This window comes from Sinohyriopsis cumingii, chromosome 2, assembly GCF_028554795.1.
Source record: "Sinohyriopsis cumingii isolate HCF-2022 chromosome 2, ASM2855479v2, whole genome shotgun sequence".
In the NCBI taxonomy this organism is placed as follows: domain Eukaryota; kingdom Metazoa; phylum Mollusca; class Bivalvia; order Unionida; family Unionidae; genus Sinohyriopsis; species Sinohyriopsis cumingii.
This window is the reverse complement of record NC_142962.1, coordinates 127116811-127131625: the sequence shown is the minus strand read 5'-3', so window position 1 is coordinate 127131625 and position 14815 is coordinate 127116811. Positions and strand designations below refer to the sequence as shown.

The 14815-nt window shown below is 35.0% G+C and overlaps 1 protein-coding gene across 3 annotated transcripts in view; it reads right to left on the bottom strand.

The window, feature by feature from the left end:
• Positions 1-14815, bottom strand: part of LOC149805786 (lysophosphatidylserine lipase ABHD12-like) — a 52136-nt gene that overhangs the window by 25305 nt on the left and 12016 nt on the right. For all 3 annotated transcript variants that reach the window (XM_089950475.1, XM_089950473.1, XM_089950474.1), the window contains 4 exons: positions 12580-12696; positions 9418-9494; positions 2248-2383; positions 793-830 (listed from right to left, as the gene is read on the bottom strand). In XM_089950475.1, the coding sequence (XP_089806601.1) occupies positions 793-830; positions 2248-2383; positions 9418-9494; positions 12580-12696 (368 nt within the window). The remainder of the gene's footprint in view (positions 1-792; positions 831-2247; positions 2384-9417; positions 9495-12579; positions 12697-14815) is intronic.

The following is a 14815-nucleotide window of genomic DNA, read 5'->3' as shown; positions in this document are numbered from 1 at the left end:
GTTTGCATCCAACACCCTTATTCCTGTCTACTCTTGCTGATAACTGCTGATAACTGGAATTCAAGAAAAAAAGACTGTGGCATATATAGGCAGTGTCATTAAAACAGGCTGATTGGAAAATAGTCAATTATGATTTACTAGATTTCATGACAACCTCTTTACTCAAGGAGAGACCACTCTAAACAGATTTCTGTCAAGGCAAGCAGATGACCATTTTATGTTATGTTGCTAAAGCAAGCCATAATATGTGGTGAACATCTTTTGATTGTGAGTACTGGATTTGCAAGGTAGTAGATGTACTACTATCATGTTTTTATCAAGTAACATATCTGAAAAAGAAAAATATAAACATTAGTAACATTTAGAAAATATAACTCAAAACTTCTATTAAAATTTTTAACAAAATTAATCATAGAAATTACACTAAAGTTCAAACGTTTTTGAAATCATTAGTATAGCAATTTAAAGTTGAACTACCACATCAAAGCTTTAACATGGTCAATATAGAAACCATTCCATTATTTCGTGAAAGTTATACACAATTGATGAATGCATGGGCTGACACAAAAATAGGCACAATATATTGACTGCCATGTTAAGACAAGAAAAGAAAACGTCATGTTCCAAAAACTTCCAAAAGTAATACAAACATAGCTTTAATGATATTACAATCAACCCAGATCATCATATATGCATAATCATCACTTATGTCACATGTTTTATGTATAAAAACAGGATTTAATTGCTGCATTCAATGTGGCATTTAGAAATTATAGTATGAAGTCAACTTACCTTCAGCACATAATTCTTTGGCTAATCTTGTTGTAATCCTAAAAGAGTGAGATATTCCATTTTTTAAAACTGCATATACAAGTCACATTCAAATGTAAACTGCACAGACCTAGATCTTCCATCATATAATGCACAGGTAAATCTGGGTCTATGCAGTTTCATTAGGTGCAACCAGCAGAACACAAAACCACATCCTGATTAGCCAGCACATGATATGATGGTAGACCAGGGTCTATATTGTTTGCAGTTAGACCTCACTTGTAAACAAATTATATACTGCATACTTATTATTATTATTATTACAATGAACAGGAGTCACAGCAAATATGTTTCCACCTTTTTAATACTATTTTCTGTACAAATAGTAGCTACTAATGACTCAAGACCTCTTAACCAAGTAAATGTGATTTGTTAATAAAAAGGCTGCCAAATGTTAGTCAAACTAGAGAAATCATAATTCACAACCAAAAAAAACCTATACACAAAATACAATGTAAACAAAGATCTGACTTTAGAGGATATTTTGGAGAATAGTTTTCAATAATGACGTCTTAGAGTTTAAATCAAAATATCTTTAGCTAAAGGAACAAAACTCAAAAACAGTCTTTCAACAATGTGGATATAAAATCCATGACTAATTTATCAGTCTCCATTTTGGACTGTAGTTGACAACACAGACAAGTCTGAGTTTATCATTATACAACATTATTCATCAAAGTGAAAATCAAACAATGACATCATCTAATCTTGTTACTATATTTACATTTGATAATACACATCCAACATTGCAGCAGCAATGACTGTTTTTCTGTCAAATCAAGTGCCAACAGATTAACATCTGCGCTGCTTGCTTTTTAAATAACAGATGATGATTCATAGTCAACTATAATCTGCATGAAATCATACATGAACAAAGTAAACTCTAATCTTCCAGTTCATTATGTAACTGCAAATCAGAACACTCAGTTTGGAGAGGTAAACTACACCTGATGTATCATTCTGCATTCATATGAGATGACTATTTTTAAGAAGGGCAAAATTTATATAAAAATGTGACTATTTTAAGGATTTAACCCTTTCTTAGATTCATCTTGCCTTTATTTTTATTTGTATGCTTTTGTTGTGATACCTAAACTGACTCATCACTTGTCACTATATAGACAGGATTGTGAAGCTGTGCTATTAAACCCCTTACATACATACATACATACATACATACATACATACATACATACTTACATACATACATACATACATACATACATTTACACTGTAATTGGTTCTCATGAAAATGGAGATATCTAATGCAATCACACTAAAACAGATCAATTAACTTTTGAATAAATGCAAGATTAAAAGAATTGCCTGCAATTAATGAATACAAATTAAAGGCAAAAGATGGATATATGAAAGTTGGATTAACTAGCCCAGACTGTACTTGTATTATATTCTTACCCTGTACCAAGGGAATGTCCCCATATAAATACAGGTGAGTTTCTGCTTCTTTCACGGACCCAGTTGTACACAAATCGGGCATCGCTTACTACTCCCTCCTCTGTGGGATATCCTAGTGGACTTGAGTCACCATAACCTGAGTAAAGGGTGTTTTTCTTTAATTATAAATTTTAGCTTTTGCATGTTCAAGTCTGCACATACTACTATATGTTATTGTTAAATGATATTAAAAGCAAAAATCATGTCTAACTGAATTTAAAACAAAGCAACAATCATATGTAATCCAATACACAACAAGCAACAATCATACTTAATTCAATACAGAAAAGCAACAATTATATCATTCTAATTCAATCCATAACATGCAACAACCATATCTAATTCAATACAAAATTTATGATTGCCAAACACTGAAAAAAAATGTCTAACTTGAATTATTAACATAAATTTATATTTTCTCTCTCAACACTTACATCATTAGCTGCATAAATAAATTAAACTAGACAAACAACCTAACCTCCAAATTCTAGAGAAAATTGACAACATGGTCTCATCAAAATGTTTAAATGATGTTGGGTCATGTACAGAAAAGTGTTCTGTGTCACTCAGGTTATGTAATACTGAAATAAAAGCAAAGGACAAGAAAGCTAAATTACATGAAGAAAGGCAGAGAGACAATGATCACCATCACGACCCCTTACAATTTTTTACAAGTCTCACAACGATGACTATCCAACTGAAGAAAGTCAAATTTTCTCTCACAAAGTTTCATTACCCTACCATAAATAGTAGCTAAGAAACAAATACAGAGTAAATATGAGATAGTGAGCATAAATGTAGGTCAATGAAATGAGTTTCTAACATAATGCATAATAATTCAGGAAATACATCCCTTCACAAAGTCTTGAGACCCATTATCAAAAGCCTGGGATATTACTTGACAAAACAGATCTCAGTGACATTCCTTTCAGTGAAATCATGTTTTTCATTTCTATGCATTCCCAGAAAATGTGTCACAACTTTACTGTTAAAATTGCCCGCAAAACAGTGCAAAATGTATGCATATGGTCTTGATGAAACTCAAATATAAAACAAATATGCAGCTCAAATTAGGAAGTAAATACTATTCTTTGGAACTACTGACATTTTTTAATTTTATGGGTGGGGGTGAACAGTACAAAAACATACAACTTGTGCCATGAGAATGTAGCCATAACCATTACGATGATAATCAAGATTCATCCCTTTATGAATGTTTGTTTACAGAAATAGTACAGATGTTTAGCTATATGGCAGTAATTGAGTGTATTCTCAGAGATCAAGAACAATCTTTTCAAGCATGCATGCATGTAAATATCTGGAACTTGAAAAAAATAACAGTTTATATAGACTGAACATGTAATCATACAACATGGGCAGTGCTTAGAGGAGAAGCAACATTCTGCCAACTTAAAAAAAATACTTAAATAATAAGCATAATTTGAGGATATTAAAATATTTCTTCATGCACTTTCAGACAAACTATTTGGGCAAATTATGCAAATACACAGCTTATCTATAGTTCTGCAAAAAGAATCTTGGAATTATGTCCCTTTTTATGACTTAAACTATCAGAATCTTGGAATTATCTTCTACTTTATCACTTAACCTATTATAATCTTGGAATTATGTTTGATTTTATGAACTAATTTATTAGAATCTTTGTTAAGGCTGTTATATCAAGAAGAAATGAAGAAAGTGCATTAAGAATCAGCATCCTGTCATGAAAGTGAAAACAAACAGAGCAAAGATGGTACAACTTGGCCATCTTGAAACAAATGGAATGCCAAACACCATACATGGGTATCTGCACAAGCTCTATTTTCAAAATAGTCATGCAAAAAAAAATAATGCATGTACAATTATCCCATGATGCCCTTGTAAGGCATTAGTTAAGTGAACAAGACTGATCCTGTATTAACAGTAAACTAGTTCTGATATCAGGCACTGTTTTGTTTTAAGCATTCAGATAAGAAGTACTGATTATTTTATTGCAGGCAATGTTTTCTGTACCACCCATATAATCAAACACTAAATATCTTTATTTATGAACAGCTAATGTACACTTGTACTCTAAAGTTGACCAGCAAAAAATGTTGCAAAGACTGTCTTGGATATAAAAGTAAAATCTACTGGATGGTGTAATGCATTGGTATGACAACTAACCCTATCTTATTAAGATCTACTGGATGGTGTAATGCATTGGTATGACAACTAACCCTACCTAAAATCTACTGGATGGTGTAATGCATTGGTATGACAACTAACCCTATCTTATTAAGATCTACTAGATGGTGTAATGCATTGGTATGACAACTAACCCTATCTAAGATCTACTAGATGGTGTAATGCATTGGTATGACAACTAACCCTATCTAAGATCTACTGGATGGTGTAATGCATTGGTATGACAACTAACCCTATCCAAGATCTACTAGATGGTGTAATGCATTGGTATGACAACTAACCCTATCTAAGATCTACTGGATGGTGTAATGCATTGGTATGACAACTAACCCTATCTTATTAAGATCTACTGGATGGTGTAATGCATTGGTATGACAACAAACCCTATCTTATTAAGATCTACTAGATGGTGTAATGCATTGGTATGACAACTAACCCTATCTAAGATCTACTGGATGGTGTAATGCACTGGTATGACAACTAACCCTATCTAAGATCTACTGGATGGTGTAATGCATTGGTATGACAACTAACCCTATCTAAGATCTACTAGATGGTGTAATGCATTGGTATGACAACTAACCCTATCTAAGATCTACTGGATGGTGTAATGCATTGGTATGACAACTAACCCTATCTTATTAAGATCTACTGGATGGTGTAATGCATTGGTATAACAACTAACCCTATCTAAGATCTACTAGATGGTGTAATGCATTGGTATGACAACTAACCCTATCTAAGATCTACTAGATGGTGTAATGCATTGGTATGACAACTAACCCTATCTAAGATCTACTGGATGGTGTAATGCATTGGTATGACAACTAACCCTATCTTATTAAGATCTACTGGATGGTGTAATGCATTGGTATGACAACAAACCCTATCTTATTAAGATCTACTAGATGGTGTAATGCATTGGTATGACAACTAACCCTATCTAAGATCTACTGGATGGTGTAATGCATTGGTATGACAACTAACCCTATCTAAGATCTACTAGATGGTGTAATGCATTGGTATGACAACTAACCCTATCTAAGATCTACTGGATGGTGTAATGCATTGGTATGACAACTAACCCTATCTTATTAAGATCTACTGGATGGTGTAATGCATTGGTATAACAACTAACCCTATCTAAGATCTACTAGATGGTGTAATGCATTGGTATGACAACTAACCCTATCTAAGATCTACTAGATGGTGTAATGCATTGGTATGACAACTAACCCTATCTAAGATCTACTGGATGGTGTAATGCATTGGTATGACAACTAACCCTATCTTATTAAGATCTACTGGATGGTGTAATGCATTGGTATGACAACAAACCCTATCTTATTAAGATCTACTAGATGGTGTAATGCATTGGTATGACAACTAACCCTATCTTATTAAGATCTACTGGATGGTGTAATGCATTGGTATAACAACTAACCCTATCTAAGATCTACTAGATGGTGTAATGCATTGGTATGACAACTAACCCTATCTAAGATCTACTAGATGGTGTAATGCATTGGTATGACAACTAACCCTATCTAAGATCTACTGGATGGTGTAATGCATTGGTATGACAACTAACCCTATCTTATTAAGATCTACTGGATGGTGTAATGCATTGGTATGACAACAAACCCTATCTTATTAAGATCTACTAGATGGTGTAATGCATTGGTATGACAACTAACCCTATCTAAGATCTACTGGATGGTGTAATGCATTGGTATGACAACTAACCCTATCTAAGATCTACTGGATGGTGTAATGCATTGGTATGACAACTAACCCTATCCAAGATCTACTAGATGGTGTAATGCATTGGTATGACAACTAACCCTATATTATTAAGGTCTACTAGATGGTGTAATGCATTGGTATGACAACTAACCCTATCTTATTAAGATCTACTGGATGGTGTAATGCATTGGCATGACAACTAACCCTCTCTAAGATCTACTGGATGGTGTAATGCATTGGTATGACAACTAACCCTATCTAAGATCTACTAGATGGTGTAATGCATTGGTATGACAACTAACCCTATCTAAGATCTACTAGATGGTGTAATGCATTGGTATGACAACTAACCCTATCTAAGATCTACTGGATGGTGTAATGCATTGGTATGACAAATAACCCTATCTAAGATCTACTGGATGGTGTAATGCATTGGTATGACAACTAACCCTATCTAAGATCTACTGGATGGTGTAATGCAGTGGTATGACAACTAACCCTATCTAAGATCTACTAGATGGTGTAATGCATTGGTATGACAACTAACCCTATCTAAGATCTACTGGATGGTGTAATGCATTGGTATGACAACTAACCCTATCTAAGATCTACTGGATGGTGTAATGCATTGGCATGACAACTAACCCTATCTAAGATCTACTGGATGGTGTAATGCATTGGTATGACAACTAACCCTATCTAAGATCTACTAGATGGTGTAATGCATTGGTATGACAACTAACCCTATCTAAGATCTACTGGATGGTGTAATGCATTGGTATGACAACTAACCCTATCTAAGATCTACTAGATGGTGTAATGCATTGGTATGACAACTAACCCTATCTAAGATCTACTAGATGGTGTAATGCATTGGTATGACAAATAACCCTATCTAAGATCTACTGGATGGTGTAATGCATTGGTATGACAACTAACCCTATCTTATTAAGATCTACTGGATGGTGTAATGCATTGGTATGACAACAAACCCTATCTTATTAAGATCTACTAGATGGTGTAATGCATTGGTATGACAACTAACCCTATCTAAGATCTACTGGATGGTGTATTGCATTGGTATGACAACTAACCCTATCTAAGATCTACTGGATGGTGTAATGCATTGGTAATGACATCTAACCCTATCTAAGATCTACTAGATGGTGTAATGCATTGGTATGACAACTAACCCTATTACTGGATGGTGTAATGCATTGGTATGACAACTAACCCTATCTAAGATCTACTGGATGGTGTAATGCATTGGTATGACAACTAACCCTATCTAAGATCTACTGGATGGTGTAATGCATTGGTATGACAACTAACCCTATCTTATTAAGATCTACTAGATGGTGTAATGCATTGGTATGACAACTAACCCTATCTAAAATCTATTGGATGGTGTAATGCATTGGTATGACAACTAACCCTATTTTATTAAGATCTACTAGATGGTGTAATGCATTGGTATGACAACTAACCCTATCTAAGATCTACTGGATGGTGTAATGCATTGGTATGACAACTAACCCTATCTTATTAAGATCTACTGGATGGTGTAATGCATTGGTATGACAACTAACCCTATCTTATTAAGATCTACTAGATGGTGTAATGCATTGGTATGACAACTAACCCTATCTTATTAAGATCTACTGGATGGTGTAATGCATTGGTATGACAACTAACCCTATCTTATTAAGATCTACTAGATGGTGCAATGCATTGGTATGACAACTAACCCTATCTTATTAAGGTCTACTAGATGGTGTAATGCATTGGTATGACAACTAACCCTATCTTATTAAGATCTACTGGATGGTGTAATGCACTGGCATGACAACTAACCCTATCTAAGATCTACTGGATGGTGTAATGCATTGGTATGACAACTAACCCTATCTAAGATCTACTGGATGGTGTAATGCATTGGTATGACAACTAACCCTATCTTATTAAGATCTACTAGATGGTGTAATGCATTGGTATGACAACAAACCCTATCTTATTAAGATCTACTAGATGGTGTAATGCATTGGTATGATAACTAACCCTATCTAAGATCTACTGGATGGTGTAATGCATTGGTATGACAACTAACCCTATCTAAAATCTACTGGATGGTGTAATGCATTGGTATGACAACTAACCCTATCTAAGATCTACTAGATGGTGTAATGCATTGGTATGACAACTAACCCTATCTAAGATCTACTGGATGGTGTAATGCATTAGTATAACAACTAACCCTATCTAAGATCTACTGGATGGTGTAATGCATTGGTATGACAACTAACCCTATCTAAGATCTACTGGATGGTGTAATGCATTGGTATGACAACTAACCCTAAAATCTACTAGATGGTGTAATGCATTGGTATGACAACTAACCCTATTTTATTAAGATCTACTAGATGGTGTAATGCATTGGTATGACAACTAACCTACCTAAAATCTACTGGATGGTGTAATGCATTGGTATGACAACTAACCCTATCTAAGATCTACTAGATGGTGTAATGCATTGGTATGACAACTAACCCTATCTAAGATCTACTGGATGGTGTAATGCATTGGTATGACAACTAACCCTATCTAAGATCTACTGGATGGTGTAATGCATTGGTATGACAACTAACCCTATCTTATTAAGATCTACTTGATGGTGTAATGCACTGGTATGACAACTAACCCTATCTAAGATCTACTGGATGGTGTAATGCATTGGTATGACAACTAACCCTAAGATCTACTAGATGGTGTAATGCATTGGTATAACAACTAACCCTATCTTATTAAGATCTACTAGATGGTGTAATGCATTGGTATGACAACTAACCCTATCTTATTAAGATCTACTAGATGGTGTAATGCATTGGTATGACAACTAACCTACCTAAAATCTACTGGATGGTGTAATGCATTGGTATGACAACTAACCCTATCTTATTAAGATCTACTGGATGGTGTAATGCATTGGTATGACAACTAACCCTATCTAAAATCTACTGGATGGTGTAATGCATTGGTATGACAACTAACCCTATCTAAGATCTACTAGATGGTGTAATGCATTGGTATGACAACTAACCCTATCTAAGATCTACTAGATGGTGTAATGCATTGGTATGACAACAAACCCTAGTCATCATAAAGTCACCAAAAAATTTAATTACCGCAGTATGGTCTTACCTCTGTAATCCACAGCTAAAACATGGAATTCTAGATCTGCCAATACTTTGTAAAGGTGTACTCGATGCCTGCCAGCTCTGAAAATGTATTCATATCTATCTATAGCATCCCATACATAAACATTAATTTCCTTCAAAGTTTTTAGGTGTTTTACCACTTCTTATTAACTCCTTTTATTTATAGTGCACCCTTGATTCTTGACACTTTTTTACCACTAGGAAAATGGCTGGAAATTAAGGGTGGTGGGATAGTGCAGTTTGCTTGAAAATCATCATTTAACTGTGGAATGAAAATACATTAAAATAATGTTTAAATTTCCTTATCTTATTGGTAATGATTTTGCTTTATTAAGTACCAATACCATGTTTAACTGCACATATATATAATGTATTAATTTCGAGTGTAGCAGGAATATGTGCAGAAATACACAATGGTATGAAATGTATTTAATCCTTACAAATTATCTTTTCTCATCACCACAATGTCCAAAATAGAAAACTGTTTGCTCTGGACATTAACCTGTTTATAAACAGTCTTCCTGAATTTCAGGTACATGCCAAGGTTATGCACCTGTTCAAGGTCATGTGATTTGAAAAATCACATTACTGTTGTTAATGAACATTTTGTTTCTACTGTGATGGAAGGTATTGAGGGCACATCTTAGTCTCTGTGTTGTCTTCAATATCCTGAACACCATCTCCATCTCACAAATGTTTTCAAGATTGCAGATTCATCCATCAGATCTTAGACTTTTTTTACACTCAATGTCCACTCAATTTACACTCAGTGTCCACCACAGACACTCAGTGGTACTGTTCAAATGCAGGCTAGAAACAACATTACTGGTGAGGTTAGTGATTTTGGAATTTTGAATGGCTGGTTCTAAGAAACTTCACTTGAATGGGGCTCCATGACAATAACTGTAGTATGTATCCCAGTGACGACATTAACACATGCCATTTTGATGAAACACGTAGCATCACTAAAAAGCACTGCAGTGGTTTCTTTATTGTCCATGCAGTCAACTGTTTCAGATGAAAGCGAGCATTGAATCCTTTTATAACTGACACATCAAGGGGCTGCAAATGGCTTGTAGTTGTCGGTGGTATGAAAATAATGAATATCATGGCATTAGAGTTGATGTCAGTAAGAGTGTTGTCCATCAAAAGCAATATCTTCCTTTCTTGTTGCTTCAATTTTGAATTAATTAAGATATTTAACCTACTCTAGATTGCTGTTGGTATCATCCAACCCTTCTTACTGTGATGCTGGTCAATGTACAGTTTGTGATTAAAGATATGAAAAATTTGTGGAATTGCTGATTTTTTCAAGTACAAGTGGCTGCAATTTTTCTGAGCCATCAGCATTGCAGCAAAGCAGAAATGTAATTAGCTCTCTTACTTCTTTTAGTATTCTTTTTGGTTTAAAACAATCTGTCATAACATTTTAAAGAAAATTCCAGTCTCACAAATGTTAAATCTTTCTTTTTTGTAACATTTGGTAGCCTTACAAGGTCACATCCATCAGTCACAAGTTTAGAATCAACTCCTACAATCTCACCAGTGATTAAATGGCAGGAAATGCATTGCCTGGATAAAAATGTCTGCTGTTAGAATAATTAACATCAGTAACATTAAGTTTAGGAACAAAGGTTTTGACTTTTTCTCTCAGAATCTTGCCAGTCACATTAATAATCTATGTTCCAGTGTTACAAAAAACCCCACAAAGCAATATGATGCCTATTTTGCCATCTTCAGAATTTTCTTAAATGACTCATAATCAAGTGCATCTCAGTCCCATTTTTAACATTAAGAATATCACTGAAAACTGAGTTTTATTACAAACTATTCATAAAGAATATTACCAACAGTTGAGTAAAAATATCAATGACAGTGGAGTAAAAATATCACCAGCAGTTGAGTAAGACTACTGCAAACAGCTGAGTATGTGTGTGTGTGTGTGATTAGAATTTTTAACGTAGCTTTAACAATTTTTCAGTCATATCGCTATGATGTCTGCAGTGTGGCAGTTTATAGTGATGTCTAGCACTGGGGTATCATGCCGCAGACATGTGGCATGATGTCCCACCCAGTCACATTATCCTGACAACGGGCCGACCAATCCTAACACTAACCTCTTAATGCTGAGCGCCAAGCGAGGCAGCTGTTAGTACCATTTTTAGAAGTCATTGGTATGACTCTGCCGGGGATCGATCCCACGACCTCCCACATCTGAGGCGGATGCTCTAACCACTAGGCCACTGGAGTGGTCCAACAGCTGAGTAAGAATATCACAGACAGTGAATTTTTGACATAAGTGTCCCAGAGCAGCAAAGTAGTCACATATCTCTACTGACTTACAATAAAATGCAGGTTATATTAAGGTGCAATCTCTCTAATGGGATTCTCTTTTGCTTCCTTGATTCCAGTTCTCAGGAGTTAAGCAAGTCTAAATGACCAACACAAATTTTTTACCCTTTTTTGGTCACAGTTTGGAGCCAGTTTCATTGTAATGATACCAATAATATGATCTAAATTACAATGGCTGACTGGGCTATCATCTGCAAAATCAATTATGTGGCTATAACAACAACTATTCTTCAAGCTGACCGGGTTTGCTCTGAAACAGGTCGATCATACACTCATCTTACTTAGAGCCTTGACAAATATGCAGATCGAAGCAAACACAGCTTTCACTCTATTCCTTTTGTTGGATCCCACAAGCTAATGCTGCAAGATGTGTGTCTGGGGGATAACAAATAGTCACTAATCAAACATAGTTGTCTTATATGGGGGGGGGGGAATATCTTAGAAAATTAGATACGCCTGGTAGTACAAATTGATCTGGCAGGTGACAGACTGAGGTGAAATATCGTTACCATAAATATGTTTGTACATGACAGTATATGCTTGGCAGGTGGTGGTTGGCATTGGTGGCTGATCAATATGCAATTATAGAAAAAATTAATCAGGACATAACAATTTATCTGTAAAAGAAGAAGGTAGCAAGAGATCGGTGGGAGGGGATAAGAAACCAAGGGAGTACTGTATTTTGAAAAGTCAATGTCAGTAGAACACAGCTGTTAACATAAAGTAATTTATTTAACAAGGACATAATTAGAAAAAATGTAAGGAAGATAAAAAATGATCTAATTACAATTACCTGCTGCCTGAATTTCCATGAAAGTAGATTATAATTGCTTTATTTTTACTGAGTAAGTCTTCATAATGGCTTTCTATGAGTGGAGGTGAGACAGACAATGTGGTGGGAAGGACATGCCTGAAAACAAAGTAACAATGGCAGAATGAGTCTCTTGATTTACTGCAATGATTTTCATAATTTAATATTAATAATAAATAGTTTAATAAGTCTTCCATAAGCCTCGTGTCTGTCTCATCTGAATGTATATGCTTGTCTGTAACAACCCCTGTATCTGACTTTCATAGACAAAACCTTAAGTTGGCTTTGATGACACACAATACTTTAACATTACTGACCATCTTGCTTAAGTAGGCATGACAGGCAAGATCAGAACTACTTTCTTTCAGCGTATTAACCTTACTGCTATAATAATATCATTCTGGAGCTTTCACTGAATACACCAACTGATGATGAAGTTATGTGATTCGTTTTAACACAACGCATATTATTTTGCAAATTTGAATCATGATTTCTGCTTAAGCAGGCGAGATAAGAACTCTAGCATATCAGCATATGAACTTTAAACCTAGTACAGATAGTATTGCACATGTATCTAGGTCAAGTCCAGAGTAAATCTGCCTACACAGAACTACTTTAAACCTAAACACAGCAATCGTTTCTGTTGAGTGCAGCAAAACATTACACCACAGCATTTATTTCTTCAGAGTGCAGCAAAAAATTTAAAAGATTTGACTTAGAAAAACTTTAACATCGTTCACAAACCAAACTGTCTGCTTAAGATGGCAAGACAAGCAAATGAGAAATTATTAGCATATCATCTTATAAACTTTAGACCCATAAGTTTCATTTCAGCCGCTGATGTAGAAGACATGTCACTTTCAAAATCTTTAACGCAGAAGTTAAACACTTTTCACCATTATGTTTATGCAGGTGAGACAGACAAGAAAAGAACTAGCAAATAATGGCATAAACTTTAGACCTACAGAAATATTATAAAAGAGGTTCACTTGAATTATCAAGTGACAAAGAAGGAATGTAACTTTCAAAACCTTTAACACTGTTGATGCTGCCACTGATGCCACTGGAAAAGTGACTATTATATCTTATAGTCTTTGAAGGTTAGGCAAAAAGAACTTCAAGCAGGGTCATCACAAGTTTGCATTGTATGAAACAGCACCCAGGCGAGGCAGCCCCACTCAGAAGAAATACTGCAAACTCTGCAAAATGACTCTTTCTACAGTTGCCAGTATTACCCACCTCTTATAATGTCCCTGCTTGCATGAAAACATTCAACAAACATAAAGGGTGGTGGTGGAGGGACAGAACAAAGGATACATCATTGTACAGTATTGAAATACATACTACATACCCTAACTATTTTATCTCACAAGCATTTCACAAATTCTAGAACAGTTAGTTTTACCAATAACAAAACTTATGTAAAGTAGTTCTATGTAGGCAGATTTACTCTGGACTTGACCTAGATACATGTGCAATACTATCTGTACTACTGCATCATCTGTAACATGAAATCTGAATAGCAATAGGTCAGCACATTGCAGCTGTCTTAAACTTGCATCAACAAGTGTTTATATTGCATCCATATATGTTTTATGCAGTCTTCCCGCAAAGCTTTATGAAAAAGTAGCAATCAAGTTGGGCTACTTTTTACAAAATGAAGTCGGGGAAAAAGAGGGATAATATATCAAGGAAAATTGTATGAAATTTATATAACTTACTAGAAAACATAAAATCTTTGCTTAACGAAAACTTGAACAAAAGCATGTTCTTGCATACTACCTGTCTTTTTAGTCTATGCTTCTTCAATTGCACCATTGGGGTCATCTGTGTCATATATTCACATTTCTAGTTTGCTTGTTTCTTTTAGGTATGAGATGTTCCATAAAATGTATGTGGTAGAGTTATGTCTGAGCTCATGTGAGAAGAGAAAAATAGCAAGAGGAGGCAAAATGGATGCTGCTTAACATATGGCTAGCGGAAATGCAAAATGTATCACATGTCAACGTTAAGATGAAGAAAAGTAGGGATACTATGGAAAAAGGAGGCAAAAATAGGGAGTCTAACAAAGAAGTAAGAAAAGCAAGGGAAACCATGCTTGATGATAAGACCCACCTCCAGCTTTCACAAATGTTTGGTAAATATTTAGCAAAGATACCAAAACCTGACCACAATGCCATCTTACTAAAAAATGTATTTGTCTGTCCCCCTGGTCTTG